A 20,472-nucleotide genomic window follows, 5' to 3' on the forward strand; every position below is an offset into this window, starting at 1 on the left:
AAATATAAGATGTGTATGTGCGTGTGTGACATATTTCATGCCAATAATGAAAGAAGAGTGTTTGGGATTATCTGCATAAACCATCTGTGGATTCACCAATCCTGAGTAATGCATCCATCCCAAACTCATTCCGATAAGACTATACCACATGACACTATCCAATGTTCTTTCTCCTAACTATACCACATAACACTATCCTGTGTTCTTTCTTTATAAAGTGTATGTTGTGCATTTTGCATAACCATGCTTGTTCTCTGTAGCAGATACTGTAAAGAAGATGTGATCGTAAATGAATTCAACAAACTGGAGTTTAACACATTTTCCAAGAAGTAGTGTAGCAAAACTAGCAGTTCCCAACTATACATATAAAATGGTGGGGTCTAAATTAGCTGTTACCACTCAAGAGAGAGATCTTGGAGTGGATAGTTCTCTGAAAACATCCACTCAATGTGCAGCCACCGTCAAAAAAGCAAACAGAATGTTGGGAATCATTAAGAAAGGGGTAAATAATAAGACAGAAAATATCATACTTCCTCTATATAAATCCATGGTACACCCACATCTTGAATACTGCATGCAGATGTGGTCACCCCATCTCAAAAAAGATATATTGGAATTGGAAAAGGTTCAGAAAAGGGCAACAAAAATGATTAGGGGGATGGAATGGCTCCCATATGAGGAGAGGTTAATAAGACTGGGACTTTTCAGCTTGAAAAAGAGATGGCTAAGGAGGGATATGATTGAGGTCTATAAAATCATGACTGGTGTGGAGAAAGTAAATAAGGAAGTGTTATTTACTCCTTCTCCTATCACAAGAACTAGGGATCACTAATGAAATTAATAGGCAGCAGGTTTAAAACAAACAAAAGAGTATTTCTTCACACAACACACAGTCAACCTGTGGAACTCTTTGCCAGAGGACATTGTGAATGCCAAAACTATAACAGGGTTCAAAAAAGAACTAGTTAAATTTATGGAGCATAGGTCCATCAGTGGCTATTAGCCAGAATGGGCAGGAATGGTGTCCTTAGTCTCTGTTTGCCAGAAGCTGGGAATGGGCGACAGGGAATGGATCACTTGATGATTACCTGTTCTATTCATTCCCTCTGGGGCACCTGGCATTGGCCACTGTTGGAAGACGGGATACTGGGTTAGATGGACCTTTGGTCTGATTCAGTATGGCCGTTCTTATGTTCTTAGTGTGTTGGATGATTGGCTCCCTGGTTTTTCAGTAAGCACCACGTAATTTCACATCACATTCAAAGATATGAAATCTAGCATTGATGTGACAGAGACAGAGGCTGAACTTAGCTGGTTTTGCTTTTGGAAAAAAACCGGTGCTTGACTTCATTGTGTATAAACACTTCAAGATCAGATTCTTAACAGTTTTCAATTCCTCCTTGTGCTATGATATTTATTTTTAGTTAAATGTGAAAGTTCAGTACATTCAGAACCTTTTAAAAGGTCTTGTGAAGTACCCTACTAAACATATCTGAGAGAGATTTGAAAGCTTACAGGAAACCCAGTATTTTTATTCACGATATTCTGTACATTGCTGCTGTCACTCTGGATAGAAAAGAAAGAAAACACAATGCATAGATAACTGGAGTAAAGGCCAAGGCCACAACTTTTACTGAAGTACAATAACGCACATTGCAGTGCTACCTGGCAGAAGCAGTGCCTGTAGGAGTCAGAGTCTGAGCGCATCCAGCATGTGCTCTGGATCCAAGAAGATGTAATCTCCAAGCACAACTTCCAAGCCATATATATCTAAATCCTGAACCTGTGAGCGAGTTTCAACCTGATCCATTTTAGGATTGTGAATGCAATTATTTTTAATTCCATTTTTCCTATGTATTGTACTTGCTAAACTACAAACCTTGCCAAATACCCAGTGGGTCCCTCTGTATTGTGATTATTTGCATATACAATGAAAAGAAGCAGACAGCAGTTAAAATGCCTTCCTTTCACATCTCCAGGAGAAGGACAGTGAGATGATTTTCCAGCAGCGTGTGTTATCGCTGTGCATATTTATAGCACACTGTTGTCTAGAGGTGGTCAGAATTTTTCCATCAAACTGTCATGTGGTAGAAATTTGAGTTTTCAACAAAATGGTGGGGTTTTTTTATGAAAAGGGTGTGCTTTCTGCAGAAAATTGCTATTTTTCATACAAATAAAACAAACCAACTAAACAGATGCGGGGGGGGGGGCACCCTGAAAACCTCCAAATCAAAAAAACGTTGAGGGCAAAACCTAAAAACATTTGGTTTTTGGACAAAAATTTTTAGTTTTTGCCATTTCAATGACAAGTTGAAATTTTCCGTTGGAGAAAAAAATTCAGATGATCTCTACAACTGGGAGTTGCACGTGTGTAGTAACTGAAAACCTGACCCTCTTTTTTCACCTTTTTGTTTTAATTTAATCCTAAATATGGTTTTCGGAGATTAATTTTAGATACCCAGTTTTGAAACTGTTGGTTATAACTTTCTGGGTCTGATTTCCTGTTGCTCTGCACCTAGTATAGTCATTTATATCACCATAAAGTGAATGTAAATATTACCACATCAGAATGGTAGCATTTTAAATCTACTTTGCTAAGTATGAAAGAAACTATAATGAACAAAACCGTGTCACTTCTTCACCACATTCCTTTGCTTGTATGTTGTAGCTCCATCCCCTTCTGTCTAGATGCTTCTCTCTTTAGATTGTAAGCCCTAATTGGCAGAGATTGTCCCTTTTTTGTATCTGTACAGCACCCAGAACAGTGGGACCATGCTCCCATTGGGGGCCCCAGGACGTAAACATAATATAAACATTTAATGATGATGATTTGTGTGTTATTTGGGCCCAGTTCTGACATTTTCCTGTCTTTCTTTGTTCTTCTTTTCCATGCTTTCCTTGGTATAGCAGACCACTTAGGAATTGAATTCATGGGTAAGTTTTCACTTTTCTTCCTTTTACTTACTAATGGCGATCTCTTGGGACTTAGTTCATTGCCAGTTGAAGCCAGTGGAGAGGCTGCCATTGACTTCAATGGGCTTTGGAGCGGTCACTCAGGGCCAGATTTTTAAGGATATTATTGTGCCTAGAGGGGGTTTTTAAAAACACCTAGGTGCCTAACACTCAATGATTTCAGTGGTTGTTAGGCTCCTGGATGTTTTCTGAAAATCCTTCTAACAGCTACTGAAATCAGAGTGTTAGGCACTAAGATGCCTTTGAAAATTCAGCTAGGCACCTGAATCCTTTTAAAATCTGGCCCTGCGTGTTTACATTTGCAACACGTGTTAGATTTGTTTATTAAATTTTGGATTATCTCACAATTTCAGCCTCATGCTCCCTGAGTATTGTGGGGGTTAAAAATTCCATATTTTATTTCTGTGTCCTCTAGCACAACATAGTGTGGAAAATCTGCTGTGTCATGGCCATTGAGAAGATAATACTCTATATAAGATTTTAGACACTGGAAAAGATTCAGTAGTAACATATCTGTCTTGCTGAAAGAGTACTGTAAATGTTAAAATGCTTTTAAACTTGATGTTTTACATAGAATTAGTGTTGTAATAAAATGGTAAAATTTAACTGAGGCTGAAACAGGCTATCGATATTTCAGGAAGATAGTCTGAAGCGAAATGATAAGTGAGCTATAACCTTTATTTTTCAGACAAAACCCTTTATTCAAAGTAGGGGAAAATATTGAATCATGGAAATCACTACGCGTAGGTTTAGAAACTGAAAGAAGCACATCCTTTTGACTCCAATGCTTAAACTGTAAAAGAGCCACCAGCCTGAGGGAGTGTGGAGTTCACCCGGTCAAAGCCTCACCTGACAGCTGACATTCAGCAGATAGCACAGAAAGAAAAGGAGGACTTGTGGCACCTTAGAGACTAACCAATTTATCTGAGCATAAGCGTTCGTGAGCTACAGCTCACTTCATCGGATGCATACTGTATGCATCCGATGAAGTGAGCTGTAGCTCACGAAAGCTTATGCTCAGATAAATTGGTTAGTCTCTAAGGTGCCACAAGTCCTCCTTTTCTTTTTGCGAATACAGACTAACACGGCTGTTACTCTGAAACCTGTCAGATAGCACAGACACTTTCTTTAAGAATTTCAGGCTAATCCTTTGCAGAGTTAGAGAACAAACTCATCATTTGTGCAAGGCATTTTGCCTAAGCCAGTAAGTAAGGTTGCTAATATCTGAAATACAAACTTTATACAGTATTCCTTAACTAATCTGTTACTTGCTCAGATTATGCAGCTATGCCTTCAGTTTGTCTTGCTCTAGATTCATATTACAAGTACTATGAAACAAAATATTATTTTGACATAATCATGAGGGAGCTTTATTTAAAACGCACACTCACATGCACAAACCACACACTAACCCCAGTCCAAATAGCAGTAAACGCAGGATTTGGGGGTTCAGAAGGGCTTTAAGATAAAATCTCGCCACTGCTTTAGCTTTGTCATTTAATTATCTCATGATTTGGAACTTCTATCAAGACACATTCCTATTATTTAAAATAAAAAATGTATTTAAGCAGTAACAGGAGGTAAGTTTTTTTAAAAAAGAATTTGTGTATATTTTTACATCAACATGTCAGTAATTAATAAAACTCCATATTGATAAACTGACAAAAGAAGGAACCTGCCCAGCAAACGCTATCTCCATTTCATAGAATCATAGAATATCAGGATTGGAAGGGACCTCAGGAGGTCATCTAGTCCAATCCCCTGCTCAAAGCAGGACCAGTCCCCAATTTTTGCCCCAAATCCCTAAATGGCCCCCTCAAAGATTGAACTCTCAACCCTGGGTTTAGCAGGCCAATGCTCAAACCACTGAGGTGAGCAGCCCTGCTTACGTTAGTGCTGTCACTCTCACCTGCATAATGGTTTGCAGGATCCGGCCACATAGTGGGAAAATGTAACTATTTCAAGTCTTCTCAGTTTTTCAAGCCTTCTAAACACCTTAACCAATTTAGATAAGACTTAAGCAAAGGTAATTTAGTATTTAATCAGGTCACAGAAAGGCACAATGTGACTCTGTAAAAATCAAGAAACTCAGAGTGCTGGATGAAACTCAGGGCTCAGTTCCATGCTGCACCTGAGCAGAACTAAGGCACAGTAGAGAGTGGGATCTGATAGGCTGATAACTACCAGTCCAGTTCCAACATAAGTTAAACTACAGTGTGTGTGTGGGGAGGGGTGGGGGGCAGTGTTAACTTCAGAAGACCTTCTGCTTGCAGAGAGTCAGGTGTGGTGGAATCTTGCTCTTCCACACCTCGTCTGCTATTATCTCCTCACTGACATATCCTCTCCACTTTTCTAAGGGCCCCCTGCCTCCTCCCCTGGCCCTCGAAACACCTGTCCTATCCTAACCCTTAATCAGGGTGGTGGATCACCAAATGAGTGGTGGTGGTAGAGATGATGTAGGACATAGAGACCCACCTTCTCCAGCTTTTCATAAGGGTGATTCCAGGGGAAATCTCCAGCTCGTGTGGTCCCACTGTGCTTTGCATAAGCAGTCCTAAGGGAACTTAAAGGACCAGAGAATTCAGAACCCTGTTCTTAACTCATTCCCTCCCAGAGTAACAGATTCTTTGAGCCATATAAGCAAGAAAGCATGAGTGAAACATTATATATATATATGTATACCTATAATATGGTTTGCAACTCATGATTATTAATCGATAAAGACTGGTGGTTCAGTTCATTCAGAAATTTGGATGCTTAAGAGCCCAGTGGAATTAATAGAAGTATCTCCACTGAGTTCTAGGTATGAAAAAATCATCAGTATCATACCTAGAAACTTCTCATTTAAAACCCCAGATATGTAAGTAGATCAGGAAATGTCTAGGAAGACGCGATTAGATTTATCCCTTTTATTTCATTATGGCTTGTGGATTCCTCTGTGTTAACCCAGGTGCTTTTGTTTTGCTTGTAACCTTTAAACTGGACCTCAAGAAAGCTATTCTTGGTGCTTAATTTTGTAGTGGCTCTTTTAAAATCTAGCAATAGCCTGAGTTCCCAGATGTATTTTCTTTCTTTTTTTTTATTAATAAAATGTACTTTTATTTTTAAGAACAGAATTGGATTTTTGTGTCTTAAGAGGTTTGTGCACATGTTGTTTAATTAGTTGGTGGCAACAGCTGATTTCCTTAGTTTTTCTTTCTCAGCTTTTCCCCGGTGTGTGTGTGTGTGTGTGTGTGTGTGTGTGTGTGAGGGTACCCCAAAGGAAGGAATTCTAAAGTGCGCCATCGTGGGCTGTCAAAGGGGTTCTGCACTTGGGTGGTGGCAGCATCTACCAATGAAAGGTCAGAGAAAAGCTGTAACCTTGGGAGTTTAATACAAGCCTGGAGTGGAAAGTATTAATGTTTAGAGTCATTGTAGGCCCCCACCTTCTGCACTTGATGTGCCAGAGTGGGGAATTATCCTTGATAGCCTTAATGTGGTTCCAGTCAGTATAGAACCAGGAACTTCAAAGTGCATGCAAGAAAAGTAAAATATTTTTTAGAAAGGTTGCCTACATTTTTATAGTTCTTTATTTATAAAGTATAAACAATTTTACAAATCTTTACCATAAGTATATAAAAATACTGTATTAATAATTATAAAAAGGAACTTTCCACTTTGTTTGTATTGACATGTGCTGATACAGTAGTGAAGCGTAAAACCTTGACTCGGTCATTCAAAGCTTTTTGCGTGTGTTTAACTTTATTTCCAGAAGAAGAAACCAATTTAATCAGTGCATTTGCGTCCATTAGTAAAGTTAAACATCTACATAAGTCTTTGCAGCATTCATTCTTCACTGTACAATCCTTTCTACATAATCCAAGACACATTGTTTCTGGGTATTCTTTGTGTATGTGAGTACAGGTATGTTAGGGACCTAGCTCTTTGATCTTCAACTCCATAGAAAGATTTATTTCAAAAGTTTATTTGTATTTAAGAGGAAATATTAGTACCTCCAGGTATGTGAACATTTTCACTGCTATAGCAAAACTCTCACACTTGACATCTTCACTGTGATTTAGTAAAATTGGTAGCATGTGGGAGGCCAGAAAAGGTGTGATTTTGCTTTATTAATACCATTTCATGAGAATTTAGCTGGAAAATCACAAAAATGATGCCACATAAAGGACACTGAGTGAAATTTCTCACTGTGTTACAATTTTGAGAATGGTTTAATAGTTTTGCCACTAATCTGTCATAAAATGAAATGTGGGATTTGTACACAACATTAATAGTGACCCAGTCAAAAAACCAAGAATGAAAGAAGCAACAAATAAGCAAGAGCATGACAGGGAAAGTTGGTTTGCATGAGAGATAAAGATCAAGTCCCATTTTTGGTATTAGCTATTTTCTGTTTTCTAGATGATATTGCCTGTACAGATATGCTGAACGTCTGAATGTCTGGACTTCAACAGTGTTGCTGGCTTCACTTTACAGGGTTAATATCATTACATATATTTTTAGAATCAAGAGAAATCTTTGTTTAAAAATTGTTAAAATGAGGAAAATTGTGTTTAACAACCTTGACGTATTCCTTTACATGTTCACAATAGAAACAAAATTCTGTTCCTCCATGCACACACGTGCAGCTTCTATTAAATTCAATGGAAGCCATGTGAGCACAAGAGAATAGAGGTTGGCTTTGAAAATGGGCACTTTTGTACTGTGATCAGAAGTACCAGTTTTTGTGAAACTCCAAATGATGATGAAATTCTTTATGTTCCTCTAACACCTAAAAAGTGGAAGTATGATCTTGTGATTGAGACACTCGACTGGGACTCGAGATCTAAATTCAATTCCCAACTCTGCTATAGACTTCATGTATGGCCTTGGCCAAGTCAGTTAATCTGTGTACCTGAGTTCCACATTTGTAAAGTTGGATGATAATGTTGCCTTTCTCTCGCCTTTTGTTTGGCTTGTCTATTTAGACTGCCAGCTCTTTGGGACAGATGCTGTTTCTTACCAGGTGTTTGCACAGTGCATAGCACAATGGTGATCTGATCTCAGCTGGGGTCTCTGGGGGTGCTACAGTAATACAAATATATAGTAATAATCTTCCATCTGAGGATCTCAAAGCACCTAGAAATGGTACTAAATAAATTTCTTAGAACTTCTGCAGGTAGGAAAGCTGGTAAGCAAAGATTAACATGATGAACCACAAACAATTTTGATCAAAATATAGTCTGCATAAGTGTAAATTACATTAAAGGTTCATGTCAAGGAAGGGCGGGGTGTTTTTTTGTGGTGGTTAGTAGGATATAAAGTGGTAGATGAATGTTGGCGCTCAGAGAGCAGGTATCATTCACCTAATAACAAACCTTAGAGGTTCATTAATAGTACTGAGTAGGGGTGGAATATGGGTATCATTGTTACATAATACGAATTTAAAATATCGAAGTGAACCAAAGATTCTCCGAAAGGAACAGCAGGAGACTGACTGCTAATGGAAACAGACTCACGCAGTTGTTTATTGCCACCATTGCTAATACAATAAGTTACAGTGGGTTACAGAATCAAGATCTTCAGAAATAAACAACATACTGAGCCACAGTTATCTGCATTGGTGATTGTGATGTCCTATATAGGGACGAATAGGGTAGAGCCAAACTAAGGTGTTCATGCTCTTGATCATATTGTACAGGAGAAAAGGACCAAAGGAAACAGCAGTGAATTAAAGAATCCCTGCAAAGGCAAAGAGAAAGCCAGCCACTGCTGGAAATGCTGTATGACCACCATAACTAATGTCCCATCGTGCAGAGAAGAAAAATTAAGGACAAAGGATGGAGTAGTGGTTGGATGGAGGAACAAATAAGCTGTGTCAATACTTGAAGAACCAATATCTTACAACAATAAGGCCTTAGCACCTAGTGAGAATACCCACGTGTCCAGACTCCTCAACTCTTGTTATGCCACAGCAGTACGTGATGGGATACAGAGGTAAAATAAAAAGCCTCATGCAGGGACAAGAAGAAATCCATTGGACTGCTGATGAAAACATAGTTGTTATGCAAGAGGAGTCCTCCTGCTGGGGCTGTTAGGAGCCAAGCCAACATCAACTGTATAAACAAAAATTATGAAATAATAACAGAAACCTACTCATGTGTAACTGCAAAATAAATATTGCAGCTGCAGAGGACTGTGCGGCAGTGTGTTTCTGCAAAACAAATTGGCAACTGGCATTTCTAGTCTGTTATGATTACTCCTTTATTTACACTGGTGTGAAATGTGAATCAGCCCCAAGAACCATTTAATTAGGGCCTTGTCCAAAGTAAATGTTCTTCTTTAGGACTGATTCACATTTCACACCTCTGTAGATCAGGAGTAACTTCATTTCAGTCGGTGGAGTTACACCACAGTAAAACCAAAGTGAGGGCAGAATCAGGCTCTTAATTAATCAGGCATAACAACTCACAGGAGTGAACTAAGTAGAGCAACAAACTAAAACAGGCATAAGATACCGCTAAAATTATCCTTTGTGGATCTTGTAATTGTGAATATGTGTAAAGAATTTCAATTGTTCATATTCTAAGTATTTAAAAAATTGTCTGTATCAGAAAAGCTGGTGCTTTCATTTGGTTTCTTTAGCTGACACCTATGTAACAGTCCTCTCTGTTTTCAGTTTAGGGAATACATGATGTGGTTAGCTAATCTATTCTCTGACCTTGAATTTTATCATCCACTGTAACAGGCACATTTTGATTCACAACGCCAGTACAAAACAGGTTGTATTTGCTGATGGGCAGTATCAGCTAAACTAAAAACGGAATATTTTTGCTGTTTTGCCTAAATAAATAAAAGGCAAAATGTACTAGTTTCAGCACAGCTCACAATCTATACAGTTTGTTGGCTGGGCTCTACACCTGCAGCAATGTCTTAAAGGAGCAAATAAACAAATGAAAATAAATACCTGGGATAGCATAGAAGGACTTTGCTATCATTGAACATTATCACCCAGATTCTCAGCTGGTGTAAATTAGCATAGCGTTATTGATTTTAGTGGAGTGACATTGATTTACATCAGCTGAGAACCTAGCTGTATGTACGCTAAAGATAATATATTCCAAAGATAAAGTTCAGATTTTCCTGGATTCCAGTTTTTACAAATAAGCATATAGATCCTTTTTTGGTAGTAATTTCTTTAGGGCATAAACCATGTTTGCTTCTCTGTTTGTACAGTGTCTGTTACATCAGGGCTTTGATGTTGGTTGGTCCACTGAGCATTACAACAATATAAATCTTAAATAATTATTTAATCCACAATGGTGAAGTATAACAATTAACACTTTTTATGATACAATTGTATTGATTTTACTAAGTTGCTAAAGAACTAGTAAATCAGAATGGGACATCACAGAACAAGTTACAAGTTCCAGGAGAAGGAAGAAATCCAATCTTTAATTGAACCATCAAGGTGTGCATCTGTTTAAATTGAATATCCATGTGACAACTGTAATGCTTTGGGGTTGAACCCAGACCAGTGAAGGGATGTGTCGCCTCCTGCCCTGCAACTCTGGGTGCCTTAAATGTTATGCTTCTGTGGTTTACAGCCATGACACCAACAGCCAAAATATAAGCATGTAGGTCACACCCTGGCTTCCGTTGCCCAGTTACTTTTTGTAGTAATCTCCCAGTCATGAATTTCCCCAGAAATGTCTGCCCTGCAGTGTTCAGCCCTCACAATGAACACTCAGTGAAGTTAAATCTGCTGCTCTTTTAAGGAGCCAGTACACTACAGTTTAACTGGGGTAAACACCCCTTCCCTTCAAACACAGCATTGAGTTGGTTTGTAGTAAAAATAAAACAAGTTTTATAAACAAAAGAACACTGGGCAAGTGATACCAGGTAGAAGAAATAAAGATAGAAGTAATTACAAACAAAAGGAAAACATGCTTCTAAAACTAAAATTTAATCAGCTATTGTTCTTGTTCAAGATGATTTCTTTACTTACAACAACTTCTCCAGTGTTGATTGTCTGTTCCAACCAGGATCCACCCTTACAGGATCAAAATGTTGGTGTCTTCGATCACTCAAGAGATGGATATCCCAAAGTCTTTCAGCAATTCCTTAAATCCCCAAAGGCCTTTATCTTTGACTTTCAAGTCAGAAAGTCCTCCTGGGGGCTCAGCTTTGTTCTGCTTACTGTGCCTTTGAGGGAGCTAACACCAGTCACTTTTGCAGTTTCCTGTGATTTTACAAGGCAAATGATGGTCCTATAATCTCTGATGCAAATGAATAGTCCATTGTCCAGGTCTCTGGTCACACCTGGCTTGGTTTGTCAGTGAAACAGAGATATTTGCCTTTCAGTTTGTCTGAAAAAAGTACCCATTTAATCTCTTTCATCTGTTTAGTCTCCAAAAGATAATATCAGAGAGTATCCATAATTTCACCCAAACCACTGTTACAGACATTTCACTGTGATATTAACAATCAAAGTGGTGTTAGCTTTCAACTGACAAGATGATACCCAACTAACTATGATGACAGCAACATGTGAGGTGTATTGAGCGGGTCAGGCCTGCTGAGTTTCACTGTACCTACCAGGGATCCCTTTGCTATCTGGCATATCACAACCATATTGCTCCGTAAGCCTTCTGCTTCCTTACTCAGTCCCACCCTATTGTTTGTTATCCTTACTCATTGTACCTTTTCTAAAATTAGCACAGAAGCTTTGTTGTAGAGACCTTGTCTTTCTCTGTGCTTTGTGACATACTCAGCACTTTTATGGGTACTCCAAAATAATAAATAATAACAATAACAATAATAATAATAAATAATAATAAATAATAGCATGCTGAGGCATGGCATAACTTTGGAATTTTAGCCCAAACATGTTCATAAGGGTGGGGTGAGACTTATGGCATTCTCTCCAAAAGCTTTATGCTGAGCAAAATGGCCACCTAGCACCTTTGGAGACCAGAGGAATGGGCATCCACAGCTCAGGAGAGAATAAGATTGAAACGGTTGATGGAAGCAGCGGGGTCTTCAGGGACTGTGAGAAACTGGTGATAGTATGTATCGGGCTGAGGTGAAAGGGAAGCCCCTGTGAGTTGAGAGATAAACAACACAGATTGCATCAGGCTAGGTCGACAAAATGTTTAAACTGGTGTTCAAGGCTGATGCCCGATTCGGGGAAAATGTAGTCCTGTGTGTGTGACTTGCAACCTGTTGTGAGCCTTTTGTTCAGAATTACTCTCTCTATTTGTCTCCATGTATTATTTTTCCAGTTTGTTTCCATTTTCCAAACAAATGATCTTCAATTACCTTAAAGTGCTTGTGAAGAACAAGAAAGGGATTTACATTCTATTTAGTGTAGGTGGATTATGATAATATATAGCAACTATTTCCCCTACTGACGAATTCACCAATAAAACTGTCACTTTGTGGATTACATGGGCAAAATTATTCTAATACATTTAATTTACCTTGATGACCTTCCTCTCCCACTTCTGACGTGACAATATAGTCAGCTTTCTTCAGGAGAAAAACTCTGTGTGGGTGTGGTTGTTCTTTCCTCCCTCCCCTGACATATTTATATATATATTCTTTTATGGTAAAATTTCTGGAAATACAGAAAGTTTGTGTATATAAAAAAGCCAAAGTTTGTTAGTTTGGATGTTTGTAAAATGGGTATAAGTCCAAAAACATAAAATAATATGTCATAATTGATGCTGCATATAGCTCTTACTATTGTATCATTTTCCATGGGCAAAATGAATGTGTGTGGGGGGTGGAGGGAGGGAGCATGGGGGTTTGTATTGAGAACAACATATTGTCTGTGGATAGGAAGGAATATTTGTGGGGCCTTAAACAGTTGGATAATTCATATAAAGTTCCAGGTAAGTGTTTTCATGTTCCTCCTACTCCAAACCTCTTGGCAGTTGTGTCCAACGCTGTGCATTAGAACATGCAATCCCATGTTGTCACACCCAGATAAAAAGGAATATGTACATCTGAGACCAGATTGTGCAAAAAGTACACAAGGAATAATGCATGCCTAATGTGTGTGCACGGTTTATGCGATTGATCGTGTAATTATGTGCACATATATGTAGACATTTTGTGGATATTTTTTGTTTTGGGCTCAGGACTGTGCCCATTGGGCTTCTGCCTGGCTGGTACATCTCAGTGCTGAATACTGTTTATCTCAAAATCCAGATCATTCGATTCCATGAACCATGAATGCACAGTTGTGCATTAAATATGACCTTTTATGCAGAAACAAGGTGGATGAGGTAATATCTTCTATGATACCTCACCCACCTTGTCTCTCTAATATCCTGGGACCAACACAGCTACAACAACCTTTAATGCAGTGAGTTTCACAACTCACAATAGTTGATTTAGCCTGAGAAATCACTGACACAGACAGTCAGACACCATAAGACAATATTGATGACATCAGATGGCTTATTATCGGAAGGTTCTACTCCAAGCTTTGCAAACAGTATGTGAAAGGTAGCTCATGTATTTTAAGCATCATTGTAAAATGGCCAGCAGGAAAGACGCTAAATCCTCTTACCAAACCGGATGGCATGGCAGAAGTAGAACTGTTCTTGGGTGAGACTGCCTGGCTTTTCTATTCATTGGTACCAAGGGCCTGGGAAGCAGCCTTGGAGGTGGTAAGTACAGCACATTCCACATGTGAATCCAGACCTCATTGTTACTCAAGTTACTTATTACCTGTTTCACTTTCCTCTAGCTGTAAATTTGCCCCTTACCATGCATTGAAGTGTTTCCTACAGGAAGCCGTGATCCAAAGTTCTGCCAAATTTGTGTAAGTATGAGGGCGTTGGTGCCGCTTTGCCCCTTCTCCCAATCACAGGTGCCACAGCACATGCATCCAGCAGACCATACCAACATGGTGGGTAATCAAGCCTGGGGGCATCTACCTACCACACAATGGTAAGTACCACAATAAATGTTCCCGTGACACTGATGCATTTGTAATATATGTAAAAATGTGTAACACTACTGATGTTTCTGAAAGTGAACTGAATCTTTCTGTGTCCTCTGTGCCTAGAATGAGTAAAGAGGCTGTTCCTCCACTAGTTACTGGAAGAGGAAGAGAAGGGTAAGCAGTGTGAAAATGTTGCCAGTGCACTGGAGATGCCTTTGAATTATTACTTTTATGTACACTTTCTTTTCTTTTTCAGGAGCAGCTGAATATGAAAAGGTGGAAAAAGCGCTGAGTGGAAGCTGCTGCTGCTTGTTGTTAATACAGTTATTTGCACATGCATTCTGTAACTGTGTTTCATGATACCTTTCTCCTGCACTTGAATGTGTCTTCATCTGTGTTTTGAAACTAAACTGATCTAGGCTGGAGGCCATTGTCATTCTATAACCATTGACTGGTTTCATGACAACAGCCTTTGCCTCTGATTAGAAACAAGTGAGTGATGGTACTACAGTTGCCCATGTAATATACAAATTAGTCATGCTAAGCAACAACCCAGGGAGGAAATATGGTATCTGCAGAATACTTAACCGAAGCTTTAGTAATGATGTTGTCAGTATCACAGCCTTCCTGCATGTTCAGATTATGGAAGTGTGCTTGTGTTCTGTAATGTAAATCTTCTCATCTTTGTTACGTGCCGTTGATGAGAATCAGGAATTTTCCTCAAAAAGTACGGATACAGCATTTTACAAGTATCATCTGGTGATGCCTATATACTTTGTTCTTTCTGGCCATAGCCGTTAAATCAGAAATCCCTTCACTCTTAGATTGTTTTAATGTTGCCTCCCAATATCTTCTAATAATTTTTTCTCTTCACCAGGCGTAAGGTGATAGTCTTGATATCTTCTTGTGACAGATCCTTTAGGTTTGAATACTTTGGTTAGATGGTGTGAAGGCATTTTGTCTTTAGTTTTACTACAAATTATTAATTGTCTTGTCATCTCTACTGGTGATTATAAAGTAAAAATAAAAAAATAAATGGGGAGACAGAAAATATAACCAGTTTGAAAGCTCCTTTCCCCCCAAGAGTTAATCAAATTATATATAAAATATTTTTAGCATCTGTGACAGTATGATACAATCCAAACCATCTTTAAGGTGTCCGAGACAGGGGGGTTATGAACAAAATCAATTAAAGGACAGAATCCACTGACAGAAGAAAAGAAAGGGGATAAGAAAAAAAATGAAGGAGAAGGGGTCCCTTTGTGATTTATGATACTGTATATCAACACGATGCCTATAGCATTAGTAACTGAAGTAAAGAACCTTGGTCTTCAAAAGCACTTGCTTCTCTGTTGAGGTATAGAGCACTGTGCCTGATCCAAAGCCCACAGAAGTCAATGGGAAACTTTTCACTGGGTTTTAATACAGTTTGGATCAGTCCAGTAGGGGCTGATCCATCTCTCATTGAAACCAATGGAAGACCTTCCATTGACTCTAATAGGCATTAGATCAGGCTTCACACCGATTAGAACTGGGAAACTGATACAGAGCAGAGTAACTCTGACACATCCTCTCCTGTATAGGATGCTAATGGTCATTACAAATGTGCACAAGCCAGGCAGCCACATCCTCTCCTTATTGTAACTTCCTTTCTCTTCTATTCCCTGGCCAGCCTTCCTCAATTTGTCCTGTCTTTTCTGTGCTAATATGTCATCTCCTGCAGTTTTGTAAGTTTATTTATCAGTTGGGTAATTTTATTATTGAAATGATGAGTATGAACTATTAGTAGGGTAACTGGAAATCGTTCCTAAATAACACAACTGTTCTAGCTCTTTTTAATGTAGAGAGAGAGAGAGACACACACACACACATTTGGAAGTGTTGCTCATTTTAGTTATAATGGCTCCTCTTGTCACCACAAATGATACACTATTTGAAAAACTGGAGTTTCAATGTGATTTAGATTGCTGGGTTCATAAAATATGGATGCTTGGAAAATGAATACAGCAATGTTAACTGAGTTAATCAGCTTTAGAGAAACAAAAGTGCATTTTAGTTACTATAAGATGCAGTGGCATGGGATATTAATGAAGTAATAGGAACTGCATCTTTTTCTGTATGCTGCCCTTTAATTTGTCCATTATTTTCATTCAGCTAACTTAAATTTTGTATGCGATCTTGCAACAATGGAGGTTTGTTTCTGACAGGAGAAATTTAGACACATCTCTTGTATGCAGATTTAAAAGGAAAAAAATGGTGTTTTCTTGAGTCTGAAGAAAGGGTTCAGCCTTTCCATACACCACACATGATGTCTCTGTGTTGAGTTTTTCTGCATGTTACAAAGAATATGTAAGGACTTTTCAGGATCAAGGAGGTCTATACTTGTAAACACTTAGAGTGGGATTCTCTGGACAATTAAGGCCACCGCACAGTGCTCAAGCAGTGCAAAGGAGAGATGAAGTGGCTAGAAATGGCCAGGAGAGAATTTCCCAACCATATTCATTACAGTGGAGAATTAGGCATACAGTTACTAAGGGATCCTGTTCCAGTGGCGTAGATTAGAACTGTTCCTAACCATCTGTACATAAAGCCTGAACCAGACAGCATTGGCTTTTCACTTGGACATGGATAAAAATCTATCCCTTAAGTGCAAATGTTGTTGATTTTATTTTTATGGGCAATTATTTTAGACCCGTTTCTGCTTCCAGTGGAATCAGTGGCAAAATTCCTGTTCAGCCCTTAATGTTTTATAAGTCTGAAGAAGAGGAGACTCTACCCTTTATGTACTCTATGGTGATGAACATATTGCTGCCAGTCAACAAATGTTGCATGATGAATTTGTGGATACCTGTATTCATGTTGCTTATAGGATAGTGTTAGCATGTGCATTATCTTTGCAATATGCAGAAAAATCTACTACATATTTAACATTGTTCATGTCAATAAAGTCAGTTGGACTTTGTGCAGGGATAAGGTTCTGCTTATGTGCATCCCTTTGTAGCACTGGAGTTTTAATTATCATCAACTATTTGGATTTTTCTCCCATTTTTGCCCTTTGTGTGAAAGGTTTTTGTAATGCATTCCATTGTCCTCATGGCCAGGTCAGGCATTGGGGAGGTGCTGTGGCAGCCCATGCTCTGTGTTAGTGTTAGCTACTATACTGACTGGGTATATAGACAAATAGTTCCAAGTCCCTTTCTGTACCCAGTTGCCTCCATAAAGAATCCCCTTTTTACCACTCCAGTTGAGCACAGTCTTTCTACTACTATAACTGGCAAAGCGTGAAATCCTAGATCTATTTAAGTTAGTGGCAAAACTCCCACTGATTTGAATAGGGACAAGATTTCACTGTATATATTTGATATTTATATTTATTTTTAAGTGCGATGGTATATGGGACTAGGTGGTTACAGGTACCTTTTCTACCTCCCATAGTACTTTTTCGGGTGATTTCTGATGTTGATTCCCAGAAGGTGAAACACTAGTTTTAGCTCTGTCATATTATTTGTATTTCCAAAGTGTTGACATTCAGTAATGTATGTTGCTATATAACCATTCACACATCCCATAAGGGTTGATCTGGCTGCAATCCACATATATTGTGTGTAGTAATGGAGCTTAAAACAAGATCTTGACAGAATTTACTCGCGATCTCCTGAAATGCACACAGTTAGTACATCTGTCACGACTGTTTTATAGCAATGATGGGTTTACAGAGAGAAAAACCCTGTTAGTTTACTGAATAGTACATTAAATATTACATTCTACTTTTCATTTTACTTGATTCTTATTCATTGTCAATACTGATTTTATGGCTGTATGAGACTAAAAAGGAATCTGTTGAAAAATTAGTGTGCTCTGCCATACTTTTTTCAGAAGAGACTGTGAATCATGGTGAACTGTGCCTGATTTCTGATAGTTTTGTGATGATAAATAAGAACTCGTATGACAATATGAAACTCAGTTTCACTCATGGCCTGAGCCAACGTTTCAACCTAGCTTTTCACAGGATAAACCTAGTCTACCAGGATGGCAACCCATTGTAGCCACTCCATAAAATGAGTGAGTTTATCAATGGATTGTGGTATATGCTTTGTGAAAATGTGACATGGCTTATATTAAACATCTCTCCTTGAATGTCTTAGAGCCAATACCATTTGAATCTTTAAATATGCCTTCTACTAACTGAACCATTTCATGCTATTCCTGCTTTCTTATGTCTTAAAAGTCATCACATTCATGTTGTCCCACTGATTTTTTTCTATTTTATTTCTCCATTGCACATTCTTTAATTTACCATTTTTTGTATATTCTAATTTTGGTATCTTCTGAATCTGAATTCTTCTCGCATCATCAAAAATCAATTAGGCACAAAGAAGGCTTCCTGTCTGTCATGCTGTTTGCTGGCATGGTGACCTTGTATTTCTATCACTTAACTTTTTTATCAGAATAGATTCTTGACCTATCACTCAGTCCTCAACCAGTCGACTGGTTTTTTTCTGGACCCTACACTTTGACCTGTCCAGTGTGGATGGCCCCACTGGGAGTTAAAACTCCAACCAGCATAGCTCTCTGGGTCATTGGAACACATGGACCTTTCCACCACATCAAGATGAAGTCCACAAGGAAGGTTTGGTATCTTGGGGCTAGATTGATATATTTTTTCTTTTTATTGTCATGTGTATTGTGTGTATACACATATATAAAATATACACACATACAGTAATATAGTGGAAAAGCTCCTCCATATTTAAAATGGAACCTGTTTGTCCAATTTTATTGAAGCAACATATAGGACGCAGTGGGGTCCAAGAACCAAGCACAAAGTTATCCATAGGTATCCTGTGAGGAAGTGACATGGGAACAGAATGTGGATGTGGTTGCTTTACTGATTCTCATGGAGTCCTTTTGTCCCCTCAACTTAATTCTTTCTACAGAGTGTTTCATACTAGTAATTCATAACATGCAGTTCATTAACACCTTTCCCATAACATTATACCCCTTTTCAGATTGTCCCATCAGTCCTCACTGGATTCTAGGGCAATTTCACAAACATTGGGAATTACATCCAAAAAAGGACATGTCCCATTCAGAAAACCACCACACAGATTCTGTCCCCATGTCACGACCTCACAGAATACCTATGGATAACTTTGTGCTTGGTTCTTGGACCCCACTGGGTCCTATATGTTGCTTCAATAAAATTGGACAAAGAGGTTCCATTTTAAATATGGAGGAGCTTTTCCACTCTATTACTGTATGTGTGTATATTTTATATATGTGTATACACATGACAATAAAAAGAAAAAACATATCAATGTAGCCCCAATATACCAAACCTTCCCTGTGGATTCCATCTTGATGTGGTGGAAAGGTCCATGTGTTCCAATGACCCAGAGAGCTATGCTGGTTGGAGTTTTAACTCCCAGTGGGGCCATCCACACTGGACAGGTTAAAGGGATTGTTTGAGTTAAGTACTCTCTGGCATCTGGATGGAGACTAGCAGAGGAGCCAACTCCACTAGACACTGGGTATAGTCAAATCCGTCTGAAATTTCTTTCTGTTGTAAAGCAGCTGCACAAAAGTAGAGTTATTACCAAGGCCTGCCTCAATTAGTGTGTTCAGGGTTTTAGAACCTTGCTTTCCATGCTACCAAGGGCAGTGACTTGGGTTGTAGGTGAAAAGTACAGGGCATGGGCAGGCGAGAAAACCTGTGCTAAAAGCAAAGGGACTGAGACCAAGAATGAAAGAGAGAAGAAAGTTGTTTCTGCCAACAGACTTGAGGAAGAACTCTGTGTAAACTCAAAAGCTTGTCTCTCTTACCAACAGAAGTTGGTCCAATAAAAGACCTCACCCACCTTGTCTCTCTAATATCCTGGGACTGACACAGCTGCAACAACACTGCATACAACAGGGCTTTACTCAGCTTTGTCCTAGGTGGAGTATCTGCAGATGGAATTATCAAGATACAGGTTCCTCTTTTCAGGATAAGCAAGAACTATGTGCATTTTGTAAATAAATACATTACACTAAAAATACCCTAACCTGGCTTTGCCACCAATTCCTCTTCCAGTTGAAAACCAATAGCAATGCCCAAAAGTGATACCACTTAGCAAAGAGCAAATATACATATAGTTGTAGATGAATAAAATATGTATTTCCCCATGTAGAACTCATTGTTACTTTCACTTTTGGATCATTTTAGCAGAATCCTTTTTAAAATATGGTGTCCGGAGAAAAGATCTCCTATGAATCAATTATGTCCTTGAGTAATATATGGTAGCTATAAGATGGATGTGGTCTAATATTGGGACTGTTGATTATAACCCAATGACATTTTCTATTCTGGTTAACTGAATACAGAGAATACACTGTACTCATACTATTGAGCAACACTGAAAAAGACTGTTTTGGCTTTTCCGGTAGCTTTTGCCACTAAATCCTACCTGACACTCTCATCTCTATATGGCAATAGGTTGTAGCACTGTTAACATCTGTTTAGCTACAGGATATAAAAAAGCTGAAACGTTTTACAAGTTTCATATATTTAGAGTAAACTGTTA

The 20,472-nt window shown here is 38.6% G+C and overlaps 1 protein-coding gene across 2 annotated transcripts in view; it reads left to right on the forward strand.

Annotated features, from left to right (window-relative positions):
- The window catches only part of NRG3 (neuregulin 3), an 874,025-nt gene that overhangs the window by 740,915 nt on the left and 112,638 nt on the right, over positions 1 to 20,472 (forward strand). For both annotated transcript variants that reach the window (XM_043551318.1, XM_007067242.3), the window contains exon 4: positions 2,908 to 2,934. In XM_043551318.1, the coding sequence (XP_043407253.1) occupies positions 2,908 to 2,934 (27 nt within the window). The remainder of the gene's footprint in view (positions 1 to 2,907; positions 2,935 to 20,472) is intronic.

This window comes from Chelonia mydas, chromosome 7, assembly GCF_015237465.2.
Source record: "Chelonia mydas isolate rCheMyd1 chromosome 7, rCheMyd1.pri.v2, whole genome shotgun sequence".
Classification (NCBI taxonomy): domain Eukaryota; kingdom Metazoa; phylum Chordata; order Testudines; family Cheloniidae; genus Chelonia; species Chelonia mydas.